The 26,015-nt window shown below is 34.9% G+C and overlaps 1 protein-coding gene across 1 annotated transcript in view; it reads right to left on the bottom strand.

The window, feature by feature from the left end:
• The window catches only part of Rbp (RIMS binding protein), a 453,814-nt gene that overhangs the window by 334,033 nt on the left and 93,766 nt on the right, over positions 1 to 26,015 (bottom strand). Inside the window, exons 4-5 of the mRNA XM_075364347.1 lie at positions 18,447 to 18,536; positions 13,393 to 13,446 (exon numbers count right to left, since the gene is read on the bottom strand). Of these exons, the coding sequence (XP_075220462.1) occupies positions 13,393 to 13,446; positions 18,447 to 18,536 (144 nt within the window). The remainder of the gene's footprint in view (positions 1 to 13,392; positions 13,447 to 18,446; positions 18,537 to 26,015) is intronic.

The raw sequence follows: 26,015 nt of genomic DNA, 5'->3' as shown, positions 1-26,015 counted from the left end.
TTGATAATAAACTCCGTCAGATTAAAGATTCTGTGTTACCATGGGACTCCTCATACCGAAAACCCCGGCGTGAGGAAGTAGTTTTCTGTCGATTGCGGATAGGACACACGAGGGTCACACACGAGTACCTGTTGACAAGAGGACAAGCACCTCTAACCCTAACTCTAGCCTATCTCCACAAAACGGATTAGCATCTGAACACATCAACATAACTTACATAACTGATTGTTAATTGGCTAGATTACTGATAACGGGACGTGTACTTTGATCTTACACGGGTCATCCGCTGTCCAAATCTGCTTTCCGACATTTAGATCTTGTTTTCCTGATTCAAGCATATCTACTATACAAGGTCTGTTCAAGAAATACGTAGACTGTTTGAATTGCTCGGGTCCAGTTGGTCAATCAAATCCGCTTGACGTCGCCATGTTCATACAGATCAGCTGATTACAACGCAGTTTATTGACTGCAAATATCATTATTGGTTGCTTGGCTACGCGGTTGTTTCTGAAGTGAGTTTCTTCGTTTGGCCGATTTTGGAATGGGTGACTTGAACGAGCAAAGAGTTGCTGTGAAATTTTGTGTTAAACTCGGAAAATCTGCGAGTAAAGCTTTTGATAGACGGCTTACGGCGACGTTGCTATGAAGCGTGCGACATGTTTTAAGTGGCATGGACGTTTTAAAAATGGTCGTCAGTCGATTGAAGATGATGAGCGTCCTAGACGTCCTTCCACGTCAACTGACGACTCACACGTAGACGAGATCAACACCCTGATTCGGGAAAATCGATGTCTGACCACCAAAGAGCTTGCTGAAGAGTGTGGGATATCAGTTGGATCATGTTAAGAGATTTCGAGATCAGTTTACGAGAGTTGTGACTGGTTTTTTCATTACGACAACGCTCCAGCTCTCAGAGCTCGTGAGTTTTTGGCCAAACACTCGATCACTGTTCTTCCTCACCCACTCTACTCACCTGACCTCGCTCCTTGTGACTTCTTCTTGTTCCCAAAACTCAAAAGATCTTTGAAAGGAAAAAGATTTGAAACGATTCCCGAGATTGAGGCAAATGCGACGAAGGAACTGAAGAATATCACAAAAGAAGCGTTCCAGGACTGTTTCCAAAAGTGGAAACACCGTTGGGATAAGTGTGTGTGTCGGGTAGGAGAATACTTTGAAGGGGACCCAGACAAGTAACTTCTAAACAAAGTACATTTTGTTTTATGATGTTAGTCTACGTATTTTTTGAACAGACCTCGTAGTATATTAATGTATGAAAAACTGTAAGGTGATCAAGTGATTGCTCAGAATTACGAAGAGCGGAAATTTCATCTAAAAATGAATGCAAAATGAAAGATTCTAAATTTTTGGTTTTGATATCTTTTTTTGAAATTTTACCTTACGTAGCCAAATTTTAATAAGGGCTATTAACAAATCAACCTACAAGTTAAGTTAAGAACTGATTAGCCGCGTAGAAGTAGTTCGTTCACATACACGTACATTTTAATTTAAAAAATATCAATTTTTTTTCGTTTTAATTTCTATGTCAACTATTAAAGATGTAATAAACTTGTTAATGGAATAAAACAAACCAGTTCATAACAAAAATGATTTTAGTTGGAAGTTTTTCTGAAGTTTTATTGCTCACAAAAACACGGTTTATAAAATCATTTAAAAGTGTCCTAAATTATGTCGACATAAAATAAATGGGATAAATAAAATATTCATAATTATAGTAAATTAACTAAAAAAAAAAAAACCATAAAAAAGTATTAAGAGTAGTGTACATTAAGATCTAAACCTTAAGTTCTTCTATAAAAGTTTTGTTATACGTGCTAGAACGATGCCGCAAAAGTTTAAAGAACTATTTTAGATTTATTTATTTATTTTGAGTCTTTAACAGAGATTTATTTCTTAATAAAAATACATTAAAGGACCATCAAATTAAAGAAAAATTTCCTAAGACATTTTCTCAGAAAATAATATAAAACATAATTAATTCAAGGGCAAAAAAGAACACAAATGAATTTTCTCCTGCTCGTTTCAAGTTTACCCCGATTAATTTCTTTTTAGTTTTATCAATAGCGGTCTGATATACTCCCTTCCTCCCTCGCTCTAAAGAGATAATAATGATTTTAAAAAATCCTTTTGGCACGCCAGAAGGCGGAGGTAGATTTAACCGGTGTTAAGTAGGGGATAAAAAATATTTCCACCTTAAAGTTAAGAAAAACGTCAAATTTACTCAATATGACAATAGTTGCATGTGAAAAAATTTCACATGTTTAGCATACGACAAGCCCCATCTTCTTACAATTCCAGCAACATTTTGGCCATCCCTTAAGTGGCCGTAAGGGTTGGTCATATCAAAAATTGTTTCAGATAAAAGTTTTAGGTAATGTTTAGAGGACTAACGACCACTTTAAACTGATTTAATACTATGCCTATTAAGGAAGGTTTTATTATTTATCTCTTCGAAACTTCATTTTTTCCACCCCCTGGACCAATGGTTGGTGATATCAAAACACTTTACTTAGATAAGTTTTAGGCCATTATCCAAAGAATAGTAGGAACTTTCAACGAATTCGATATTTTACTTAATAAGAAAGTTATAGGGGCGATATTTGTTTTTTCCAAAAAGCCCCCCATTTCCAACGCTATGGTCCGATTTTGCCCATTAACGAACTCGACCGAGATTTTGGGTCGTTATATTTTATGTATCAATTTGAAAGTTATTAGCGCAAAATTACGGCAGTTATCGTGTCCACAAGAAAGTGAAATATATATATATATATGTAAATGTTCGTTTGTTCAAAATCTAAAACCTCCGAAAGTTCTTCACCGATTACTTTGAAATTTTGACACAACATTGCATTCGAATACGCGCGTGTTTTTATATACTATTTATAAACCTAAGATTTCACACCTGTGACAGGTAAAGAAATGCTTTCTTTGATAAACAGCGCTATCTGTTGGACGTAAAAGCAACACATGCTATACTAAATATTTTACGATTCCATTTCATTGTTTCTGATATGTGTGAACGCAATAGACTAAAAAACTACTGGACCAATTTATGTGCAAGGAGAAAGAGAAAAATTGAAAAAGGTAAAAGGGAAGAAGGGGCAAATGGAAAATAGAAGAAAGGGGAAATCGGAGAAAATGAAAAACGGGAAAAGGAAATGGAAAGGGGAAAGAAGACAAAAAAAAGGGGAAATGGGGAAAGAGGAAGAAAAAAGGAAATATAAATGGGGAAGGAGATGGTAAGTGAAAGGAAAATGGGAAACGGGGAATATAAAGTGGAAAGGGAATATGGTAAAAATAAAAACGGGAAAATGAAAATAGGAAAAAAAAGTGAGAAAGGGTAAAGGGAAAAGGGAAAAGGGTAAGGTTAAATTTTGTGAAGTTCCGTAATGTTCATTTTGTTAATGTTTTATCAAATTTTCAATTTTGTTAATTTAATCTATATATATATATATATATATATACTCAAATCAAGCAATAGCGAAGCATTGCCGGGTCTGCCAGTGTATGTATATGTATATACATACACTTATACATACATGTACTTTTGAACTGACGGTGGTTTTCGGGTCTGGGGGATGTGAAACGCGAAGATATGTCGAAATTTTCCGAAAGTCGAATCAAGGTACCAATTATAATAGGTAGCTTTCTTATGAAATTTACCTAACAAGCGCTCCAAGAAGTAATTGGTGTAGCATTTTTCCTCTTCAGCTTCAAAATAAAAGTCTTTTATTGTTTGTCATTCTTAAATCGGACTTTTCAAATTTATTATTATATTTTCTAATGACTATTAAATGAGCAAAATAAATTTATTTGCGAAATACTCATGTGCGTGTAACATTATTGTTTTGTTTTTGTGTTTTTTGTTGTTTTTTTTTTTTCAGCAATATGATATTTTTATTTCTTAACGTAAATAAATGTTTATTGTGAACTGACTGTATGCTCAATGAAACATTATAAACATCAGTAAACATTTATAAGTTAACAAAGTATTTAAAAAATAATAAAAATAAAAAATGAAATAAATATATCTGATTGCCTACGTTTAAACATTAATAAGACCTCAAGTTTATAAAATCATTTAAAATTTTCATGTTATCTGTCATTTATTTACCGTAATAAGGATATTTCCTATTTTATTATTATTATTATTTTCTAATAAGATTTCACAGATTTTACACGTACTGTAAGATAGATTTAATGTTTTTTTTCGTTTTATGTAGGTTTCTGCTTGTGGTTTTGATATTCTGAAAATAATAATACTCCTTAATCAAATAATTTGTTACTTTGTATGAAAATACTAACAGTTTAACAATCAGATGTATAAAATTGAAGAAAAGGAAACCGTTTAATGTAATTAAATACCTTATTAGAAAAATTTATAAAAAATATTACTTCATAAATAGTGGCGTCCAAGTCAAAGTAGGTACATTTTCCTGGACCTACACCATATCGATCGGCTGAGCATTATTATGAAATAAAACCAACCCATCAATCAAAAAATAAAAAATACCGACAGTTACAGTTATTAAATACGTAAAAAATGGTCTAAGAACTTGTTTGTTTGTGTGTGTGTGTGTGTGTGTGTGTGTGTGTGTGTTTTAATTATTTGCATTATATAGAAATATTAGAATTGCAATTAAAAAGATTTGTTACATTGTTCTAAATACCTTTTTTAAAGAAGCTGTGTACTGGATTAAACATTCACTAAAATGAATATAAACCAATTCGATCGTATGAAAAACTGCTATGTTTATGATAGATATTTTAATTTCCACTCTACAATAGATAAAAGCTATAATATTCCGCATAAAAAATTAAATATAATTTATATCTTGCCTTGAACGAAATGCAAAAGAATTACAATTTTTTTTTACAGAGATAAATTGAACACAACATATTAAATTATTAAAATCGTTTATACGTATAAATTTTATAAACTTATTTTTTTAATCTTTTATTGAAAACGTAAAAAGGTCGCAATTATGAGTAATTTACAAAAAAAAAAATAATAATATTTTATTGCACTTTATTTATGTACGCAGAAAAAATTCCTTGTCTGTTTAAACTGCACCCTTCATCGTGTTTGTATCGAATGTGAACTTTGTCAATTTGGTTACTTCTCCCGGTCTTGCTTGACTGGGATTTGAGCCATGAACCGACAAAGTTCCCAGAATCGATAAAGTTCACATTCGATACAAACGCAACAAAGCGTACCGTTTAACCAGACGAGCTAGCAGCACTCTTCCGTTTGATTACATTTAGCCAGAGATTTAGTACAGTCGCTTTAAATCTAGTATATTATCTTAAATCGATATTTGTCTTAATCATTATTATACACCGTAACAGCAAATTATAAAATAGAATTTTTACTTATCATGTAGTACAATTATATGACTTATTATTTAGTTGAATTTATGATTGATAAAGTGTAACCTGCTATTTTTTCATATTATAACCGAACACATTATACGTAATAAAACGATTTTAAAATTATTCAAGTAATAAGCTGAGGAAATATAAAAAATAAATCTAATTATATTTAACACACGGTAATTAATTCGTACTGTTTCTGAAAATAACAAGAAATATTGGGAAATAAAAAATTACGGTATAGTAATAAAGGCAGCTTGTATTTTTTTTTTTTTTTTTTTGGTTTATCGTAAAAAATAACTAATAATAATATCATAATGAATTTGACTAGGGGTCGTCAGATTCATATAAACAAGTGTAGTTTGCCAAACAACCGGTGTGCTTATTGGCCCTTAACAACTACATATGTATAAGTATACCGATAATTTATTAGCCTGTATATTTTCTTTAATTAATAAAATTATTTTTATTTATCGTGTTTACAGTATTTTATTACAATAAATGATATTTTAACTGATAACCTTTAACATAAATAAAGATAATTTTAATAGAATTTTTTAGTGTTTTGTTGTACGTGTACATTCATAGAACATACTTAACTGAGAATGTTTAGATGTGTCACCTGACTACATTATTAGGAAACCAAGAAATAAAAGTGAAACTAATAATAGCTTTTTGTTTAAGTGGCCATTAGCTGCTTTGAATTAAGTCTAGGATTGATGAAAATAGAGTAAGTTACGTCATATGATTAATTTCAATCGGCATGTTTTTTTTTCTATAAGTTTCTTGCTATAAAGTGAAAACTTTATGTCTTTTGCCGTAACGACACGTAAGCCAGCTGCATGAGAGTATCACGACTATGTTTAACAAACCGTTACACTCACATTTACCTTTGTATCGTTGGCATGTATATCCCAGTAGTTATCGCATATATTTTCACCTTTTTCATACTGCTAGGAAATACAAGACTCGCGCTAAGATCATTAATAAGAGTGAACCTCCTACAAATACAATTTTTCGTAAAACAGTAAACTAGAATTTTCGAGAATAATATTATTAATTTTCCCCCAGATCTGCAAATTCTTCTTATGTATATTGAAATCAGGCTGTAATATTTTTTCGTTGTCTTTTTTCGAAAAACATTTCTTCGGCTGAAGTAATTTTTTTAACAAATGTATTATCTGAAACATGTTTTTTCCTACTTTTTTAAATATACCCTTATACTTTGAAGGTTTTGTTGCCGGGTTTTAATTCTTATGAAAAATAAAATCTGTATTTAATCAGGCGGTGCTAAATTATTAGTTTTCCGCCTGAACCCAGACTGCTTTTACAGCTGACATGCAAAAAGTTCCACTTTAAGAATTTACTGTATCGCTAGAAGCACATGACTTCCGTGGATAATCCGTACTAATTAAACGCGTGGAGTGTTCCTAGGAAATTTGAATCTGTTCTCCGTTTACATATGTTCTCTCCTATTACAAGCTGTATGAGAGAAACCCTAACTAATAGTTGATAAAAGTGTAACTAATCGCCGGTCAGTTCATGTAAGCAAACTGCAGAATGTTACAGCGCATTTAGTAATGCGCATGCTTCTCTTTCTACAATGTTAAACAGAAGAGTCAGCTTCTGCTCTTCCGTTTGCTTATCTCCCGACGGACGGCGTGAATGTCAGAATCGTAATTAAACCGATGTAACTTTAAAAAGTCACTATTTCATTCTTTTAAATACTACCGGTAAATTTCTTACTGCAGATTTTTTTAGCTTTTCAGTTCATAATGTACGTTTATCAATTTTGTTAATAATTTTTTTTAATTTCGTAATGCTAATCTTTTGGTAATTTTCAAAATAAAATTTATATTATACTTGTTTATTTCAGTATTAACACACTGGTTTCTGTATGAAAACGGGAATTATGTAGTATAATGAATAAGCTAATAAACGAGACTAATCATTAAACTTATTTTCAATCAGCGCTTTTTGTAGGAAACCGATGATAACAGAAATCTGATGAATCACTAAGTAAGAAGATCTAAGCTAACAAGAACTCGTAAAAATTGTGTATAAAACTTGCGCATTGTGTCCCGGAAGGTGTTGACCAAACTTAAGGGCTGATTTACGATATCAAAACAAAATAAAGTTTACTAGGACAAATGCTCTATCTCACTTCATTTTCCCTCTATCCGCCACTTTGGGTTTTAAAAAAAAAAACATATATATTAAGAATGGCGTTAAGTTTTTAGAGCTAGGATGGACTGTATTGATTGTTGGCAGAACGAATGAAACAATATTCTTCTAGGATAGTTGAATTTAATTTGTAAAAGATACTAAAAAACATACTAGCTAACTAAACCACGTAAGTCACATTAGACGAAGGAATACAGGACCACGCCAGACGGGATTCTTAACTCGAATGAATTGTATGAACATGAACTAGCTCGCAGGCCAGAGCTAGAAAACTAGAAAGCAGCACCAGTGGCTCAAACTAGGAACGGAACAAATGGATTGAGAGATAAAGAAACTTGGTACATATGCGTAACTACATCTTCTACAAAATAAATAAGTTTGAATATGATACTTTGAAAATTAATAAAACGTGGCCTTAATTTTTTTTTCTTTTTTTGATTATTAATACCTCCGTAAATATTAGTTTTATTGAATTTTGTTTTAATATATGAAATGTTAAGCCTTTTGTTTAAATAAAATGACACATCATTTGTTCAGATCGATTGATAAACAGCTGAGATATTGCTGAAATTAATAAATTGGATCGCAAAGATTATGAAGTCTGGTGGTTTTGTGCCTCTTTTCACTTTCCTCACTAATTTAATTAAAAATAATTAATTAATTTATATTATTAGTAATAATAATACCCCGCTGGTGTGAGGTTTACTTTCCCTCATCGGGCGCGTCCCCAGGTGGCGGATTGGGGAACTCCCCACATTTATGTGGGGTAGGTGGGAAATAAAATACCACTCGTGGACCAAAACGGAAACACAAATCCGAACGCGTCTGTTCTCATAGTGGGCGGCGTTCTGATCAGCGTCTGTACCCGTATCGGACAGCTGTGTTTGGGCTGTCGGAGGCCTGCTCGTGGGAGCTTATCCCTCAAGCCCATCATTGAATTGGAGAATCAAATCGCAATTGTTAATAGCCGGGGCGGTAGGTCACTCGGACTATGGCCCTTCGGAACCGCCAATGCGTCTCGCCGAACGTGGCTGCGGATGCACCGACTGGCGTCGCTCCACGTTCTGGTATCACAAGAAACGGAAACGAAACTACCCCTGTTGCTGATATTACTGAGGAGATTTCTTCTCAGCTCACGACAACAGAGACACGGCGTCGAACCAAATTGTCCAATAACATGAACGAATATATTATTCGATGCCACCTCATACTGACTAGACTAGGAACCGCCAACATATCTTGTAGTAAGGAAGTCCGTAAAACGGTTTGGAATCCTTCCTTGAACTTGCCGATAAAACCGTTCGAAATATAATAGATCAAAATCGGTCTATCTTGACTAAGGGAAGACCCTGCCTAGATCAAAAAGCAATCAGATAATTACGAAAGTTAACGATATCCTCAGACTTAAAATTAAGACCGATTATATTCTAGAGAGGTTACACTCTCTATATACGTCGGTGCTGCCACAGTTCTCAAATTTCATGGGCAAGACATCTGTTTTCAGGATGCCCAGACGATGAGTAAGAAGAACAAACTCCTGCCGTAGCAAAGGAAACTAGAAAACAAAGTAGCTGAAGTGAGGAAGAAAACCGGTATATTGACCCGATATTTAAATGGAAATGTGTCGCGCAAGGTGGTGGAGAATACCAAAAGGATCATAAAAGTCTCGAACAATCCTTAAGATCAAATCCTCGTCATATAATAGAGTGTAAAACAGACCCTGGCAGCTATCAAAACGACTGAGACGGTACAAGGAAAGCTAGCAGAGAAGGACCCAAAACAGAATGTTTGAACTTTTAACAATCATCCTTTGGCTGCATTATACGAACGTCGTGCTACCTATTCCAGACAAGCCAGGATACGGTATCACGAAAATATGAAATCACTTTGCCAGAGACATTAGCAATTTCTACAAAGAAATACCGTCATGGCTCTTACCAGCGATAAACACAAGACTAGATCTCTCCAGTGGAAATATAAAAGAGAAGCCAGCAGTAATCATCCAACAGGAATTTTTATCAACCATCAGTAGTTACGAAGAACACATAAAAATGTATACTGACGGTTCTAAAACCATTTAAATCACCTTACTGCTGAAACCTGAATCGATATATTGCATAAATGAAAAAAGCCCTCATTGACTCTATTCTCATTAATTTCCCCATTTCCAGGACAGCTAGAAAGCTGAAATTTTATACAATTATTCCTAAAAGTATTTTTAGGAAAAGTAAGCAAAGATTAATTTAAATAATCTATAAACGTTAAAAATGGGATTCATAAGCTTAACGATACTTTAAAGCCTTAAAATTTGTATATCTTGAAATTTATATTTGTATATCTTGTACGCAGAAACATTATTTTTAAAATAAAGGTCGATCAGCTATTACAACAGACATCTGATTTTAATAATGTTGGAAAAAGTAATTTATGTTTTTTTCCAAATTTGTATATAATTTCTTATCAGACACAATATATAGTTTGAACTAGATTTATGGATTTAAGTACTTTTTAATAAATATTATTTGTAGTTTTTACGGGTTATCTGGGTAATAGAGTTTTAATATAAGAGCGGTAAACATGTTTTTCTTTACAACCCTTAGAGAATTATCATAAAATCAATTAAACTAGAATACTAATCGTTCAAATACACGTGCGCTGTAAGCAGTTCGAATTATTTGATGTATTCTTGTACCGTTGGGTTAATCCTGGCGTAAAGGTCGAACTGAATTTTAAAGGGCATTTTGGAGGAATAACAAGTAACTTTTCTTTCTATTATTTAAGCGATTCAAATTTGTATACTGCGTGTTTACCGGTAAACTGAAATTTCTATTGCATATATTCCTTCTTTTCTTTTTCTTTTGTTAATTGCAACTTTTGTGTAGGTTTCAGCTAGTTTCACCGATTCCGACAATAAAAATAAAGAATTTCTCATGCGGTATCCAACTCCATTGTATATTTAACATACATTGAATATTTAACACCAAATGCAGAGACATAATCGCGATTGTATTATTATAATAATTTCAAATTTAATTAAAATAGGACTCCTTTAGATGTGTACACGTGACTATCTAACATTTTTTCATCGGTTAGGTAACTGAAGATACGTTAATTTTACCACATTAAAGTAAAATTTAAAAAAAAAACACTTCTTATAGGTTCAATAAGTAAGTCGTCTTTCAGTTATTATGACGATTTTACTGTTAAATAATACAAGTATCACTTATCAGGGCAGCAGCAACTACAAGCTTAAACATACGTATTATAAACTTCTGATAGTTCATATATCATCAATATTGTCCAGCTCTCTAAACCTACAGCTATTATTAAAATTCTATTTTATCTATTAATTTTACTTGGACATTCTGTATTTATCCAGAATTTTTAATGATAATTATAAAACACAGAAAATTCGATCGTTCATTTAAGTTTAAAATTACGGATTAAAAAAATGTATAAAAATCTTTGAACCGGACCTAAGCGATTAGCGAATTAATATAAAACATATCTGTGACTAACAGAAAAATGTATCCATTATTATTATCATTTTTTTTCTTTAATTACCTCGTTGGAGATGCCCTATTTGATGGAGCAAAGCAACTTAATTTGAATTAAATAGTTATATAACCGAAAGGGTAAATTAAGAACTTGTTCATAATTGGTGGAAAATATGAAAGCATTATTTCAAAAATAATAATAATAAAGATAAGTCTTGAATAAAATTCTTTATGCAAACAGCGTTTAGTGGCCTAAATTAGAAAACCATATAGCGACAAACTGGCAACATCAAAGTAGGTTAAAAATGCTACATTATTATAAGATAGTAAGCTATGAAATTTACAAATGATAATCATCAATGCTCATAAAATTTACATTTAAAACATTAAAAATAACCTTTAATTAATTCTTTTTTAGTTGTAAATAAAAATACTTAAAACAGTTGTACAAAGAATATTAAGAAATATTCCGTAAATTAGTGTTTCGTTAAATTAGCTATTTTTTAATAAACTATTTAATTTTAGCCTAATTTATGCTTTACTACGCTAACACGTAAACAATAATAATAATTTAAGCTCCAGCGTATAAGTCGGCCGCTGATATTTTAATTACAATTTTGGTTTCATAATCTCGACTTATACGCCGAAATTTATGTTTTAATAATATTTACTAATTGTACTACAAAAGTATCAAAACTGAATTTTTAATAAATATAAATACTAAGAATTAAACTAAGCGTTTAAAAAAGTACAATAAGCACGTTACATCTGGAAATCTTGTACAGGTCTTTTTTATAAAATGAAACTTAAGAAAATTATTAAATTTCCATTTCAGTGTGAATTCAGAGTTACAAATTAAATGTTAAAATGAAATTACGATGAGAAAAGTTTTTTTTTCATATTTTATACATTATCATGTGATGGAGCTTGACGGAGAGTAAAGAGGCGTAACGTTGTTTCCTATTGGGTATTTTGGAAGTCGAGAGTTCCAGCGTTCAAGTCCTAGTAAAGTCAGTTATTTTTACACGGATTTGAATACTAGATCGTGGATACCGTGTTCTTTGGTGGTTGGATTTCAATTAACCACACATTTCAGTAATGGTTGAACTGAGACTGTATAAGACTACACTTGATTTGCACTCATACATATCATCCTCATTCATCCTCTAAAGTATTATCTGAGCGGTAATTACCGGAGGCTAAACAGGAAAAAGAGAGAGAGAGGGTATAGAAAATATAACCGAACAAAGCGTACGATTTAACCATACGGACATCAATACTTTTGTTTCTGCCATGCTGTAGACGGATAGTCATATTTAATTTTATTTTATTTCTATTTCATTTAGTCTTACCTTTAAATCGTTATTTTTCCCCTGACTTATCAAAATTATGAAAAAAAAATGTTATTTTGCATATGACTTGTTACTTTTTATTAAGTTTAATCGATGATAAATGAATTATAATTTTCTGTTATTTCATAATAATATGAAATATTATTATAATGCGTTGCATATTAAAAAATAACAATAAAAATCAAATTATATATAACGTACTACAAAAGAAGCGTTTCTGAAGATAACAATAGGTGACGGAATATATAAAAGCATAATTAAACCAGAAAAAGAGGAATAAAATTTAAAGATATTGTATACAAAAATTCTATAGCGGTTCATTTATCATGAGAAGGTGCTGTACTAGTATCGTCAGAACTCAAATAAGCAGGTTTAGTTCGTCAAACAGCAGGTTTGTCGTACGGATTGACGGCGATAAATAGATTCCTTGAAGGTGTAAAAGTCGGTTACAGCGCATACTCGTATTATAAGATCGGATCATTTTTCCCAGTCGAAGGTATTAAAATACCGACCCTCCTTAGACTAAACATGGAATATCATAACCATTTCAAATCACCATTGAGAAAGAGCTCGCGTCAAATTAAGGTACAAAGTAAAGAAATCATATTCTCGTCACAGATTTCCTTGCATATTCTCACTTCTTTTGATTGTTAAGCCGCAAATACACGTACAATTAAGCCCTTTGGTCGTGCATTGCTAAGTAAAAGACTCATTAAAACTACCAGCTTTTCTAATTTTTTTACCACGATTTTAAAATTCCTATCTAATAAATCTCAACTAGACATTTAGTTTCACAATATTCTAGGAAAGAAATTAATTATCAGACATAAATTTCTATATTATTTTCTATATTTTAAAATTACAGTACTTTTTTTATAATTTATCAAAGAATAAATGGTTTGAAATTCTGTGTGCCTTTTTTTTATTCTAATACAGGTCACCACATTAAAGTTACTTTTTTTACATACCTTTAATATTGACTCCAGCTTGTCCGCTTGTAGGAGCCCGCTTTCTCCCTTTACCTGCAAAATAAAACACAAAGAGCGTGTAAGACTATTGTAGAGTTACAAAAAAAGTTCGTATGAGTAGCAACAAAGTCAGTATATTTTAAGGAATAAAAAGCCTTACATTTTGGAAAAAGTTGTATTTTAGTGAACTTTTTTCAGGATCCTACGGTTTGTTTAATGTTTTACCACCTCACTTAAAGTATTAAAATAATCGACAATGTTAAGTAATATATCTATACTATTATATAAAGAGGAAGAGGGTTTTTGATTGTTCAGGATAAACACAAAAAAATATGTATAGATTTAGTAATGGAGATCTTCCGGTTGAAGCACAAACTTTAATGAATTAAATTAATGAAATGTGAACTGTGAGTCTCTGTCACTGTGTGAATTGGGTTTGAACTGAATAATTCGAATCAATCAAATGAATTATATTACAAAATAATATAATTAAATTTACGTTAAATAAAGTAATATTAAATAAATGTAAAAAATCTCTGTTTAACAACAATGGTTTCCCGTGGGGACAACGTATGAGGCTAGAGTTGTGAGGTATACAAGCACCTCGTGGGAGGCTAGACCAATCATCACCACCAACTAGTAACAAACGGGTGCCCCTGGGGCGCTGTTTAGGGAGGTGCAGTGGGGTGCTCTTATAATATCTCTGCAAACAACGGTCCGATTTTCAAAATTCAAACGGGGTATTTGTTAGTTGGTTGAAGGCTAACTTTTGCATTCTTCAGGTACACTCTCGATCTAACAGATCACGATTATTCGAAAATGTTGTTATATCTTCCCAACCAATCTTCCGAGGTATTTTTATTGTATATATGAACTTTGTTTGTTCTTGTATCGCGCAAGAACCGACTGACCATTTGCTTTCAAATATGCAGGATACATTTGTGTTATACCAGGAAAGGTTTTAAGCCGCAGATCGAGGCCCTAGCTCCCTTGAAGGTTAAGAAATTAAAAATATTCATTATTTCTTCATTCTCAAGGAGGGTGAAGTTGCGAAAAAAAGATATTCAAGAAAAAGATATTAAGAAAAAAAATATTAATCCTTTTACTATATTATTATATTTCTTCCACCATGATAAAGAAATAAGTTATGAATTTTTCGTCGTTAAAGATGTTTGTACCATTACCATTGTTCTGTCTTTTGTAATTTAGTTTCTTTTTCAGGTTTCTCTAAAGCCTGAATATTCTAATATGTTACTGATCAGTATTATTCTCTCAATCATAAGGATAACGAAAAGTGCGGGAGTGTAGGTGGCAGAGCCCTCTGGAAAGACAGGAATGGAGACCACAGCGAGCTCTGCGGGCGTCCAGGGCGGGGCCGGTCCCCTTGGCAATACGGGAATGGTGAGCGAAGCGAGATCTGCGTCCCCGGCGTAAGCCCCGTGGCGCCCCTGAGTTGGCTTTGGGGTTGCCTGGACCCCGAGGGTCAAGGTTCTGCCTCGACGGGCCAGCTAGCTTGTCATATAAGTATCAACCAAGAATTATCTAGCACATTTCAAATTGGCTACAGGGGAAACGATGTACTACAATGAATATTGGTTTTGTTTAAAGTTGACAAACCTCACTTTATTCCTCGAGTGTTAGTTAAGTATAAGAATTTCACTGAACTTGATGTAGTAAAATGCAGCAGAAGAGTATGAGTATTTCAAGGTAGTTCGATAATGTAAGCTCTAAAGTAAGCATTGTACTAAAATTATTTTATAATAAAATCTAGTTAATATCTTAATTTACATATGTTTAATCCTCTTTAAAATCTCCCCAATAAAATTAAAAAAAGACTGAAATACGTGGAGTTTTAAATGTGTTGAGGAATAATATTGTAACCAGCAATTACCACAGAAGAAAAACTTCTTTCATACTATCACACTGAATTTTACATGAAAATATTTAAACTCTATCTTTTTTTTTGTGGTGGAGTGTGGTTTGCCAAGTCAATTCTTGGTATCGCGATCTAATTAGTTTCAAAAGCACGATTCAACTTAAAAGTATGGCCGTGCCGTGCCAGGAAGGACGCCAAGGTCAGAGCATGGCATGAACTGCTGGAAAATCTTGAAGTAAACCCCAGAGGGGTGCTTACAAACTGGTCATGGACCGATTTGGACTACCAGCTCCCCGTCGTTCTAGTGAGGAGGCGCTGCGAGTTGTAAAGCAACTCTTCCCAGGAGTTGAGTCAGAATGGAGAGAGATGATAAGTGAACACAACGCGAGGTTCACGATCGGAGAGCTCAAGAGTACTGTGGTACCTAAGAAGAGGGATACAGAGATGGAAGGAGTCACGTATCGACCAATCTGTCTGTTAAACACGATCAATAAACTATTTGAAAGTTTGATTGTTGATCATACATTGGCGAAGTTAGAAAGGTCGGGTGGATTCTTTCTTAGAAAATACGGTTTTGTGAAGGGGAGGTCCACAGTAGATACGTTACAATACGTGACTAACTGATCTGCAGACCGAGCGTGTGGCACCTGACGTCAAAGAAGGATTCCGTTAGTGGTCCTCCTAGACGTCAAGAACGCTTTCGGCTCTCTCCACTGGCCTATAATCAACAAAGCATTACGAGAAAATGAATATTAGTAATTATCTGAGGGGCATAATAAATCTTTTATCTACACGAGAGGAAAATATATGTACCAAAGAGAGCGAAATTCCGGTAGAGATATTTGGAGGGGGTTCCACAGGGTTCGGTCCTTGGGCCACTCCTGTGGAACTTGGCTTTCGACGGAGTATTGAGACTGGAGTTTGAAGGGGACGCCCAACTGATAGCTTATGCCGACGACCTGGCTCTCCTGGTCGCCGGCAAGAAGTAGAGGATTGTGCAGCAGCCGAGGTCGATAGTACACAAAGGTGGCTTGAAGGGAGATGATTGATATTAGCGCCTAATAAGTCTTCGGCGGTCGCCTTAACAGGCAGGAGAAGAAATCAGAGTCGGTGACACGATCATCCCCTCGTCTAGATTTATTAAATATCTAGGTGTGTGGTTACAAACCCAGTAAGCTATATACGGGGTAACGAGCCGAAGGTGTGATTGGTAAACTAAGCCGGCTCATGACCAGACACAGGGGTCCATGTTCATCAAAAAGGAGACTGATTTTATCAGTTTAAATGACAATTATTTTATACGCGGTCCCGGCGTGAGCCGAGATCTTTGATAAGGTATTAAAGGTAATAAGGTATCTGCTCTGCAGAGAAGAGCTGCAATACAAATTGTGTCTGCATATGAGACGGCATCAAACAACGCAGTAGAAGTCATTGCGGGAACCCTGGGCTTAGAGTTCTGATGCTCCGACGAGTTAACTGGGGGATACCTAGAAGTGAAGCTAACAGACAGATGTCTTAAGAATGGTAGGCACAGTGGGAAACATCTGAACTGGAGGCTGGACCAGAAGGATAACTCCCCAAGTCAGCGTAGGGATTAACAGGGGGTACGGAGAGGTGGGCTTCCATCTCAGATAACTGTTAACTGGACAAGGTGAGTTTGAGGTCTATCTCCATCGTTTTGGTAAACGGATGACCCCAGACTGCCGATACTGTAATAAAATTGACTCGGTAGAGCACTCGAAACACAGATGTAATAGATGGACCATCCTCAGTAGTCTTGGGAATAAAAACTTAAAAGTATGGGAATTATGATCTATCCCTAGAACTAATCTTTATTAATATCAAACGTTTTGAACTGGTACAACTTTGAAATAGTTTTAAATTTGTTTAAGTCACTTAATAATTAAAGACTCAGTTTCAATCAAAACCCTGTCGTATTTTTTAAATTGCACTAAATATTGTATTTTACATACATGATGCAAATTCATGAGATGAATTTTAAAAAGAACACATACAAATACTGTAGACAACACGATCAAATTTTGCAAATGACTTCATAGAAACAGAACACATATTTATAGACAGACACATCATGCAAAACGTTTCACATAGCATGTAAAAACCAGATCCCAACACACTTCAACATTATTAAATTTACAAACGTACTAAGTTAAAAAAAATAATAATAATAAATCGTAGATTGAAGATTATATTCGATTACATACATAAGGATTTTCCTAACCTTTTTAACGCTGGCTCCATTAAGCGCTACCAGAAACTCCATTGAAAAAATAGCTACTACGTAATTAACTCCGAAAGATCCTTTGAAAGAAACGCCACAATATTATAAAACTAAACTAGTCGTTTAATAAGTATTATCACGTTCTACCATGTTAAATTCAACAAGTTTGAACATTGCTTAAATATATTAAATGCTTAAAGGCTTTTTTACATTCAGTAAAACATTTTCATACAACCTGTTCCAAAATATTGAATTAGTGATGTGACAATTCATGAACGAGTCGTTCACTTAACAGGTTCATCAATTAAATCGTGATTTGATTCAATTAATTTACTCATCTAACAAAATTTATTGAGCTTTCTATTCTTTTATTTGATGAGTCGATTCGTTTTTGTAAATTATTGTTGATTCTTTCCACTCGTGTGATTTTTCGCTTATCTCGTAAATATTTCATTATTTTCTGTCGACTGAAACATCGTGCGGGCGCGAGCGATCTACTGATTTCAACGGTACTTAACATGGTATTTATTGACATACTATTGATCTTTATCTCCGTTCATACGGAGATATTTACGTACCTCATGTACGAAAAGTAATTTTCTTTTAAATATGTTGTGTCTTTTCGGTTTGTGTAGTGATAAATTACTCTCAGAATGCACATTAACTAAATGAGGGCTTCGTGAGGTAATACACAACTCGCTCACTACCTTCCAGTAAATATCAGTATAAATTACAAAACAGCTATTGCTACTTTACCAAAAACAAAGTGATAATGTTTTTACAGGAACATTTTAATACCTTATAGAAATAGTTTAAACCTCTATTGTAATTAACTTGACTCAAATAATATCATTAAATATGCTCAAGTACGTATACAGATAGAAATATTTAAATAGAATTTTAAGAGATACAATCCATTAAAAACTATATACTTACATTTTGGAGCTGTTGTACTTGCTTCTGAAGGTCTGTATTTTGGATGGTAAGTTCTGTGTTTTTTTCCAGAACACGTACAAGTTGATCCTCCTGAAATTGAAATCATTGTTTTAAGACAGAATATTCGAATCATATAAACACATTAGCAGTATTTTAATTTTTATAGAAGTTAACAAGATTTTTTTTTAACTTTTGTTTTTTTCCACCCCAAATTCAGTTTGAAATGGGTGTAGACTCAGAAGTTAATTTTATCAAGACTAAAGTTGGCTATTTATAAGCCTAATTAATTGAAAAATAATTTCCAATATATACATTTTTTCAATACATTGTTTTGCAGATTTATTTGCATGCAGAATACAAAATTGATTTTGTTTAAATAAAAAAAAAATAAAAACATTAACTGATTTACTGTGATACCTCCAAGTAGACTAAAAATAGTGATTTTGAAAATGTTTTTCTACAATCTGATCATTAACCAGAAATCTGTTTATAAGTTTTTTGAAAGTTTGTTTCAACAGAAAAATTTTAGTTAAAACAATTTTGAGATATTACAATAAATTTCCTTTCTGTAAGATATAAAGGGGCTTCGTACTTCAAACCATCATTAATTAGCATTACGCAATCACCCCCAAAACATTTGTTTAGTACTGTATTGCGATACTCCTATATAGTTTTTTAGATACCACGAAATACTGTCGAAGCCAGTTACAGACTATTTTATTAGGTGCTCTCTCAATATTTCTGATTGCTCAGTCTTTCATTATTAGATTGGTAGATTACGCTAACCCTCCTGTGGGATCTAATGAACGATTACCAACGTTCTATATTTGAATTTTTTCAGATACCACAAAATTCAATGGATAGGTAAGGAAGCCTGAATCTGTTCTTGAATGGTTCTAATTTCTGGAAGAATTTTTTTTTCATTTTATAGTTAAGTCGGTGAAAAATAATTCGTTGATCAATAGCACGCATAACTTCCACTTCGGAAAACATCCCACGATCTATCATTATGGATGGGATGAATACTCCTTGCCTGGAGGAGGCTTTCAGCTATTCTCTGAGCGGGTTTCGTCTCGTGCTGGTGTTTCCCCTTGGATATATAATCCTTTTCCGCTACGTACCTCTTTTCCTTATCTTAATCCTTTCTCTCCCATTTTGAGTTATGTCGATGTTGCTCAGATTTTGCAAGATCCAAGATTCAAGGAAGACGAGTAGAACCTTAACATCATTTAGGGAAGTGATTGCCTGTAGAAAAGCCTAAGGATTCTGTTTCCTTTCTGGTGGTGGTACAGTAAGCCTGATCATTCTAATGACTACCGGTTAAAGACGGATCTCCAAACTCTCCCTAAAATTCAAACCGAAATTTGGTTATATTCACACAGGCAATACATTTTGTAGCCCCAAAATAGGAAAGAAAAGAAAGAAACAAAGGTACAGTCGGCGTAAATTAAAGTACAGTGTTGATATTGTTCGGGTAAAGAACTAATATAATTTTACAAGCTATGAAATAAAAACATCGGGTGACATTTTTTTATTTACCAGAATTTCTAGGTAATATTTTTTCATGCCTCCTATAATAACTAAAATATAAGAGAAGTTAATAATTATTATTAGCATTGTGTATTTAATAGTTTAACAATGTACTCGACTTAATTGTTTCTGGAAAAGGGCGAATAACAATAATCATCCGGTTTTAAACAATATAATTTTCTACAGCATGACCCTTCTTTATTAAATATTCAACAAAGGGAGAATGTAAATCAAGAATCATTGTGTATCATTTACTACTGTCCAGATGTTTGAATATAAATTATGACTGGCGTACTTTCCTAAATCTCATAAAAAATTAAAGAAAATAATCCTTCTAATAAGTTATATCAGTTTTTATAACTTATCCGTGTATTAAAAATGGATTTAGGGCTGCAATCACATTAAGGAAAAACTGAGTGACGAGTGTATTTTCAGAAACAGAACTAAAGAAAATCGAGCCAAGACTAGAAGCAAGAAGAAAAATTTAAGAAGCTAACATGGAAAGAGGTAATGGTAAACACAAAGAGTTAGATGATTATTCTGTTATTGTTATTCATAAAAATTGACGAGTAAAATACTTAACATCCAACATATATAAAGACTGCCTAAAAAACAAGAAAAACTTGCAAAAGCTTTATCACCTAGAAACTTAAGATCTGTAAATGTTTCTGAATTTAAAAATAATTTTTTTCTTCTTCTATTTCATTGGTAAAAGTAATAATGATTTAACTCATAAATTCGAATTTACCGGTTTACAAAAGTTGTACAAGATAAATCATTAGCAAGACAAAATAAGTCGGGTCGACAAGTATACGACCTTCTTACGAGTTGTACTGACTTAATAGCAGTAGATGCTGTTTATCATCGAAAATATTACAGCGAGTTTTGGAGAAGTAGATAAGTTTAATTTCTGGACGGCCTGTTTCTTAGAGACAACTGCTGCGATGAATATTATTTTTAAACATGTAGAAGAAAGCGACGATTGTCAATTTTCAATCAGTGAATTAAGTGATTCAGTTAAGGATTAATCGTTAAAAATTATTACTGTTAGAAAATCATTAATTGAATATTATGGGGATGAAATTACTATTACATGTAACAAAAAGAATTATTACAGTTTGCTTCAAAGATATAGGACATAGAATTTTGAGCGATAATTGGTAAAATCAAAAAAATACGTCAGAAAAAGAAGTAAAACTTTGTATTACTCGTATCAAAGAAGCGGCTGAAATTATGAAAGATGATATGGAAAATACGACTTATGATAATACTATTTTTCCAAATACCTATGGTGTTTTGAGCGAGATCGAGGATTTAATTCCGAAGTATTTTTATCGGATTCAGTTTTAAATTTACTTTCATGTAGTTGTACAAGTGGCTGCTCAACAAATTTTTGTCCCTGCTTTAATTTCGGATGGCAATATGCAAAAATGTGTCAAATTGACAAGGGTCCACATGCCAAAATTGCGAGTCGACAGAAAGTAATATATTATTTTTTCCGGCCGGCATCCAGTGATACCGACCCAGATATAGAGGGCAGTATTACATCTAAGTCCATGCTTGATGTATTCCCCAAGGATATTTTTGCGACGGTTGAAAACGTTTCCCGTTAAAGCCCATCAGGGCTAGAGGAACAGGAGGAGGTGGTGTGACGACTGAAAGCGTCACAAGGCGGGTGTCTTCCTCTACGGTATTGGGATGGCGGCTAAAATGTTTGCCTTCAATTTTGGAGGCCTCTGTTCTTTTGGATGCTCCGCAATTAATTTAATATCTATTTCTTTACGATCAGTCACTGACCTGTCTTTCTGATTTCGCTGAGTGGGGACTTCCTTTATCTGGACCTCAACTTGTCTCAAATTAGATTGAGGCTTTTGTGTTTTTCCTTTAATCTCTTTTGTTGTTTTAGTGGTCGACGGTTCATGCTTGAGTTGAGAATTCTTTTCCTTTGTTACTCCTTGAATTTTTTACTCCTTTTTTTTTGTTCCAGTTTAATAAATTCTTTGCTAATTTCTTTACTAATTTCTCTCACTGGTTGAGTTCTGAGTTTCTCATTGATGATCATCTCGACCATATTCGCTAAGGCTGGTGTTAACTCAGATATAACGTCTTTTGGTTACAGAGAAGTTGCAGGAGCTGCTGCAACCTGGGCATAAAACGTTGATTTAAGCGATCGTTTATGAACTATTTTCTTTGCTTCAAAGTAGCTGATTTTCTGAATGGTCTTCACTTTATGGATGGCTTCCTCCTCTTTATAAATTGGGCAATTTCGCGATCTTGTCAAATGCTGCTCATGACAATTTACGCAGACGGGTGGATCTCTGCACGGTTCATCTGGATGTAGTAGGTATCTACAAGTGAAGGACCTGTTGTCTTGTGCAGCGTACAGCCGTGTGTCCAAATCGTTGACACCTGCAGCACTGCAAAGGAATCGGTATAAATGGACGCACTTCCAATCTATGAAAACCAGCCATTATCTTTTCAGGACAGTTAAAGATAAGGAGGAACGACGCGGAAGGTATAGCTTCTCTGTTGCATAGTGTATTTAATCGTCGACAAGCTACAATCCGTGTTTTTGGTTTATATTTCGGATACGGCATTTAGGAACTAAAGTGATAAGGATAACGGACAAGTATAGTGAGTTTTTTGAATTCGGTCACGGACTAAAAAAGTTATTAGAGTTTTTTCAGCTTTATTAGTGAGCTGTGGATATTGTGTTTTTTACCTTCTAAAACTGAAGATTTATAACAGGTGAATGCGTTTTTACGTTTCTAATGTAGTTTTATTGTATCGTATTGTATCGTAGTTTTATTGGACGTTACTTTAAGTACGATCAAGTGAGTTGAAACTACTTTTTTAATAAGTTATATAGTGAATTTGAGGTTAGAATTATTCAATTCTTAGCGAAATTTTTTTAAGTTAATACACAGGCTGATGATACAGGCGTGTTTATTGTAGTAAACAAGGACTTGTAATTATTCTCTCGTATTACCGTCGTACGATTAGAGATTTTTTCTAAGTCCACAGAGCTGTTTTATTAGGGAATTACATTTCTACTAATATCTCGAGAACTACCCACTCGATTTCCTTCCTACCTGGACATAAATTCGTCCCAAAACCTTCCCTAACCCCTACCCCCACGACCCCCCCCCCAAATTTTTTGACCCCATTTTCGGTCACATACATTTTTCTTACCCCCCAACCCCCCAAATGTTTTTGGGGCCCCTCCCCCGAGTGGGTATTCGTAGAACTTGGGACGGCCCCCTGAGTACAGTACTATATCATGCGAAGACGTGGTTCACTCCCTATGGATGGGACATCCGCCCAAAGTAGCAGCAGCATGACAAAATCGGCGACGGTCAAGAAAACCGATCTAAAAGGGAAGAAGAGGCTCCGTCAAGGATCTTCCGAGGAGGAAGAAGAGGCACCCGATACAGTGAGCAGTCTAGCATACCGATTGGGTCTGATACTGATATCGTTGAAACAGCATTTAGGCCCAGGTTTGAATAAGTACATTGCGACCCATGAACAGGATCTAAGGCGAGTATACGAGGGACTGAATGCGCTTTCCGAGCTGTCCTCTCCAGACACAAAGACTTCCCAAGCTACCTAAACGGACCCTATTGCGGGTGACGATTACATGGAGTATATTTTGACTAGCGATCTCGGAGCGAGTCTGTAGGATTAATGCCCAGGAGGGGCCTATTGAGTTCGAATTGTATGGGTGGGGTCCCACAGGGATCTGTCCTTGGACCATTATTATGGGTTCTTACGTTCGACGGCATCTTGCAGTTAAACTACTCAAGAGGCGCTGAAGTAATAGCATACGCAGACGATCTAGCAGTGTTAGTGCAGGGTAAAACTACTCAGGAGGAGCAGGAAATGGCTAATACTACTTTGCAAAGAATAGAGGAATGGCTACACTCTAGAGATCTGGAGTTATCAGTCCAGAAGAGTAAGTTTATCACTTTAACCGGCAGGAGAGTATTGGAACCGGAATATAAATATAAACGGACACGCGATTAGGGAGGTACAATCCCTTAAATATTTAGGCATCACATTTCAGAAAAATGGACGTTTTACGGAGCACATAAATAATGTATGAGAAAAGGCTGAGGGCATGATCAAAAGCTTAAATGTGATCATATCCTCACAGCGAGCACCAAGGGCCTGTAAGAGAAAAGTGATAGCCACAGCTGTGACGTCGGCACTCCTGTACGCTGTGCCGGTTTGTTGCCTTCGATAGAATACAAGAGGAATTACAAAAAAATTGCTAGTACACATAGAAGGATGCTTAGGCGTGGTCTCGGCGTACAGAACGGTGTCGTCCGAGGCGTTATGCGTGCTCTCCGGTACACCTCCAATTGACCTGATGGCCAAATATAGAGTAGACAGAAATAACGGACTATCAGAACAAGATGCCAGAAGCAGACTTTTGAATAGTTGGAAAGACAGATGAAGTCAGGATGGACCGGCAAGCAGAACTAAAGAGCTGATACAAGATCTACAAGCATGACTCAGCAGGAGACACGGAGATATGGATTATCACATGACGCAGTATTATACAGACCATGGCAATTTTAACAATTACCTATGCAGGATAGGCAGAAGACAGGAGCTGGCCTGTATGTACTGCGGATGCGATGATGATGCGGACACACGTTCATAGATTGTAATAGATGGGACCAATACAGAACGGATTCTGGTTTTGTTGAAAAAATCACTGGAGGGATAACCACGTACATGTTATAAAGCATTGATAAATGGAATGAAGTAACAGGCTATATCAAAAGAATCTTAAAGACTAAGAATGAAGATGAAAGACTGCAGGGCTATTAGTGTAGAATAGGGAAGGGTGGACAGCCCCAGCGGTGAGAGTCGGCATGCTGAGGTGTGCCGATTTCAGTGATCCGCTGGGGACTCCAAGGGAGCGTAGGTAAAAATAAAAATAAAAGAAATGTTATGACACACGTTGCGATAGATCAAGGTATGACGTGAGGTCATCAATTTCAGTAAAAAATCTCAAAAGAGCCGACCGGCGGGCCGACCTGCCATGCCGGATATTAAGCCGGTAGGCGGGGAGGCCCGTTAGAGTATAACGGACACTCCCCTGGGTTGTGAAATACCAATCCAGTCGATTTGACCCAGGGGAGGAGGGGGAAGAAAAGGCTACAATCCGTATAGTTCTTCTACTATTTCCTCTTCTGTATAGTTTAATAGGTCTCTGCAAACGACTATTCCTTTGGAGATATTTAAAGTACCATGCGGGTGTGTTTCATTGGTGGTTTTAGATAGAAGACGTGTTGTTTCTCTCTCCGAGTTATTGTGTTTTTCTATAGTGTACTGTGAAGTTCCTTAGAGCAGTTTTTCGTGGGTCATCGGATAAGATGGGCCAGAGCTTCAGGCGGATTATAGAGTATTATGGTAGGAGGTATAATACAAAGCTCTTAATACACCTTGAGAGACCAGCTGATGCGAAGAAGAAGGGTATGAAAAGCAAAGAGTACAGGCCTAAAGGTGCTCCAACAGCCAACGTGATGATTGAAGCAGAGGGACAGATTTATACTGATCTCCTGCGGAAAAGGCTGCAGAGCGTCGGGATGGAAGCATAGCAGATAAAATGGGACACCACGACTAAGGGTAAGATCCTTGTATAAGTTTACACAGGATCTGGAGGGATAGTATGACTCAAGCTCGTTTTTAAGGGCAACGGGTGCCCGGGTGCTCACCAAACATGTTAATTTAAACCAATATCTGTTTCGGTTCCGCCTGGCAGCTGATGAGCTGTGCATCTGCGGGGAGGTCCAGTCAAATGAACACCTGATGTTTGACAGCCCTGCTCTTGGAGGGGCCAGAGGCCGGACCACCCTGGAACTTAGGGGTCAAGGGAAAAATTAGCCACTCACAAACGAGAGTCAATGTGGTGAGAGCCGCATTGTCGGACCGTTTGTGAGTTCCTTGATGCGGTTGCTATGTTCAACCGACATCAGTAGTTTACCTAAGAGAAAAGGCTCCTATCGCACTGCTGTGTCAAGCTAACCA

This window comes from Lycorma delicatula, chromosome 4 (assembly GCF_047948215.1).
Source record: "Lycorma delicatula isolate Av1 chromosome 4, ASM4794821v1, whole genome shotgun sequence".
Classification (NCBI taxonomy): Eukaryota; Metazoa; Arthropoda; class Insecta; order Hemiptera; family Fulgoridae; genus Lycorma; species Lycorma delicatula.
The sequence above is the reverse complement of the archived record's forward strand: the minus strand, read 5'-3'. Positions and strand labels throughout refer to the sequence as shown.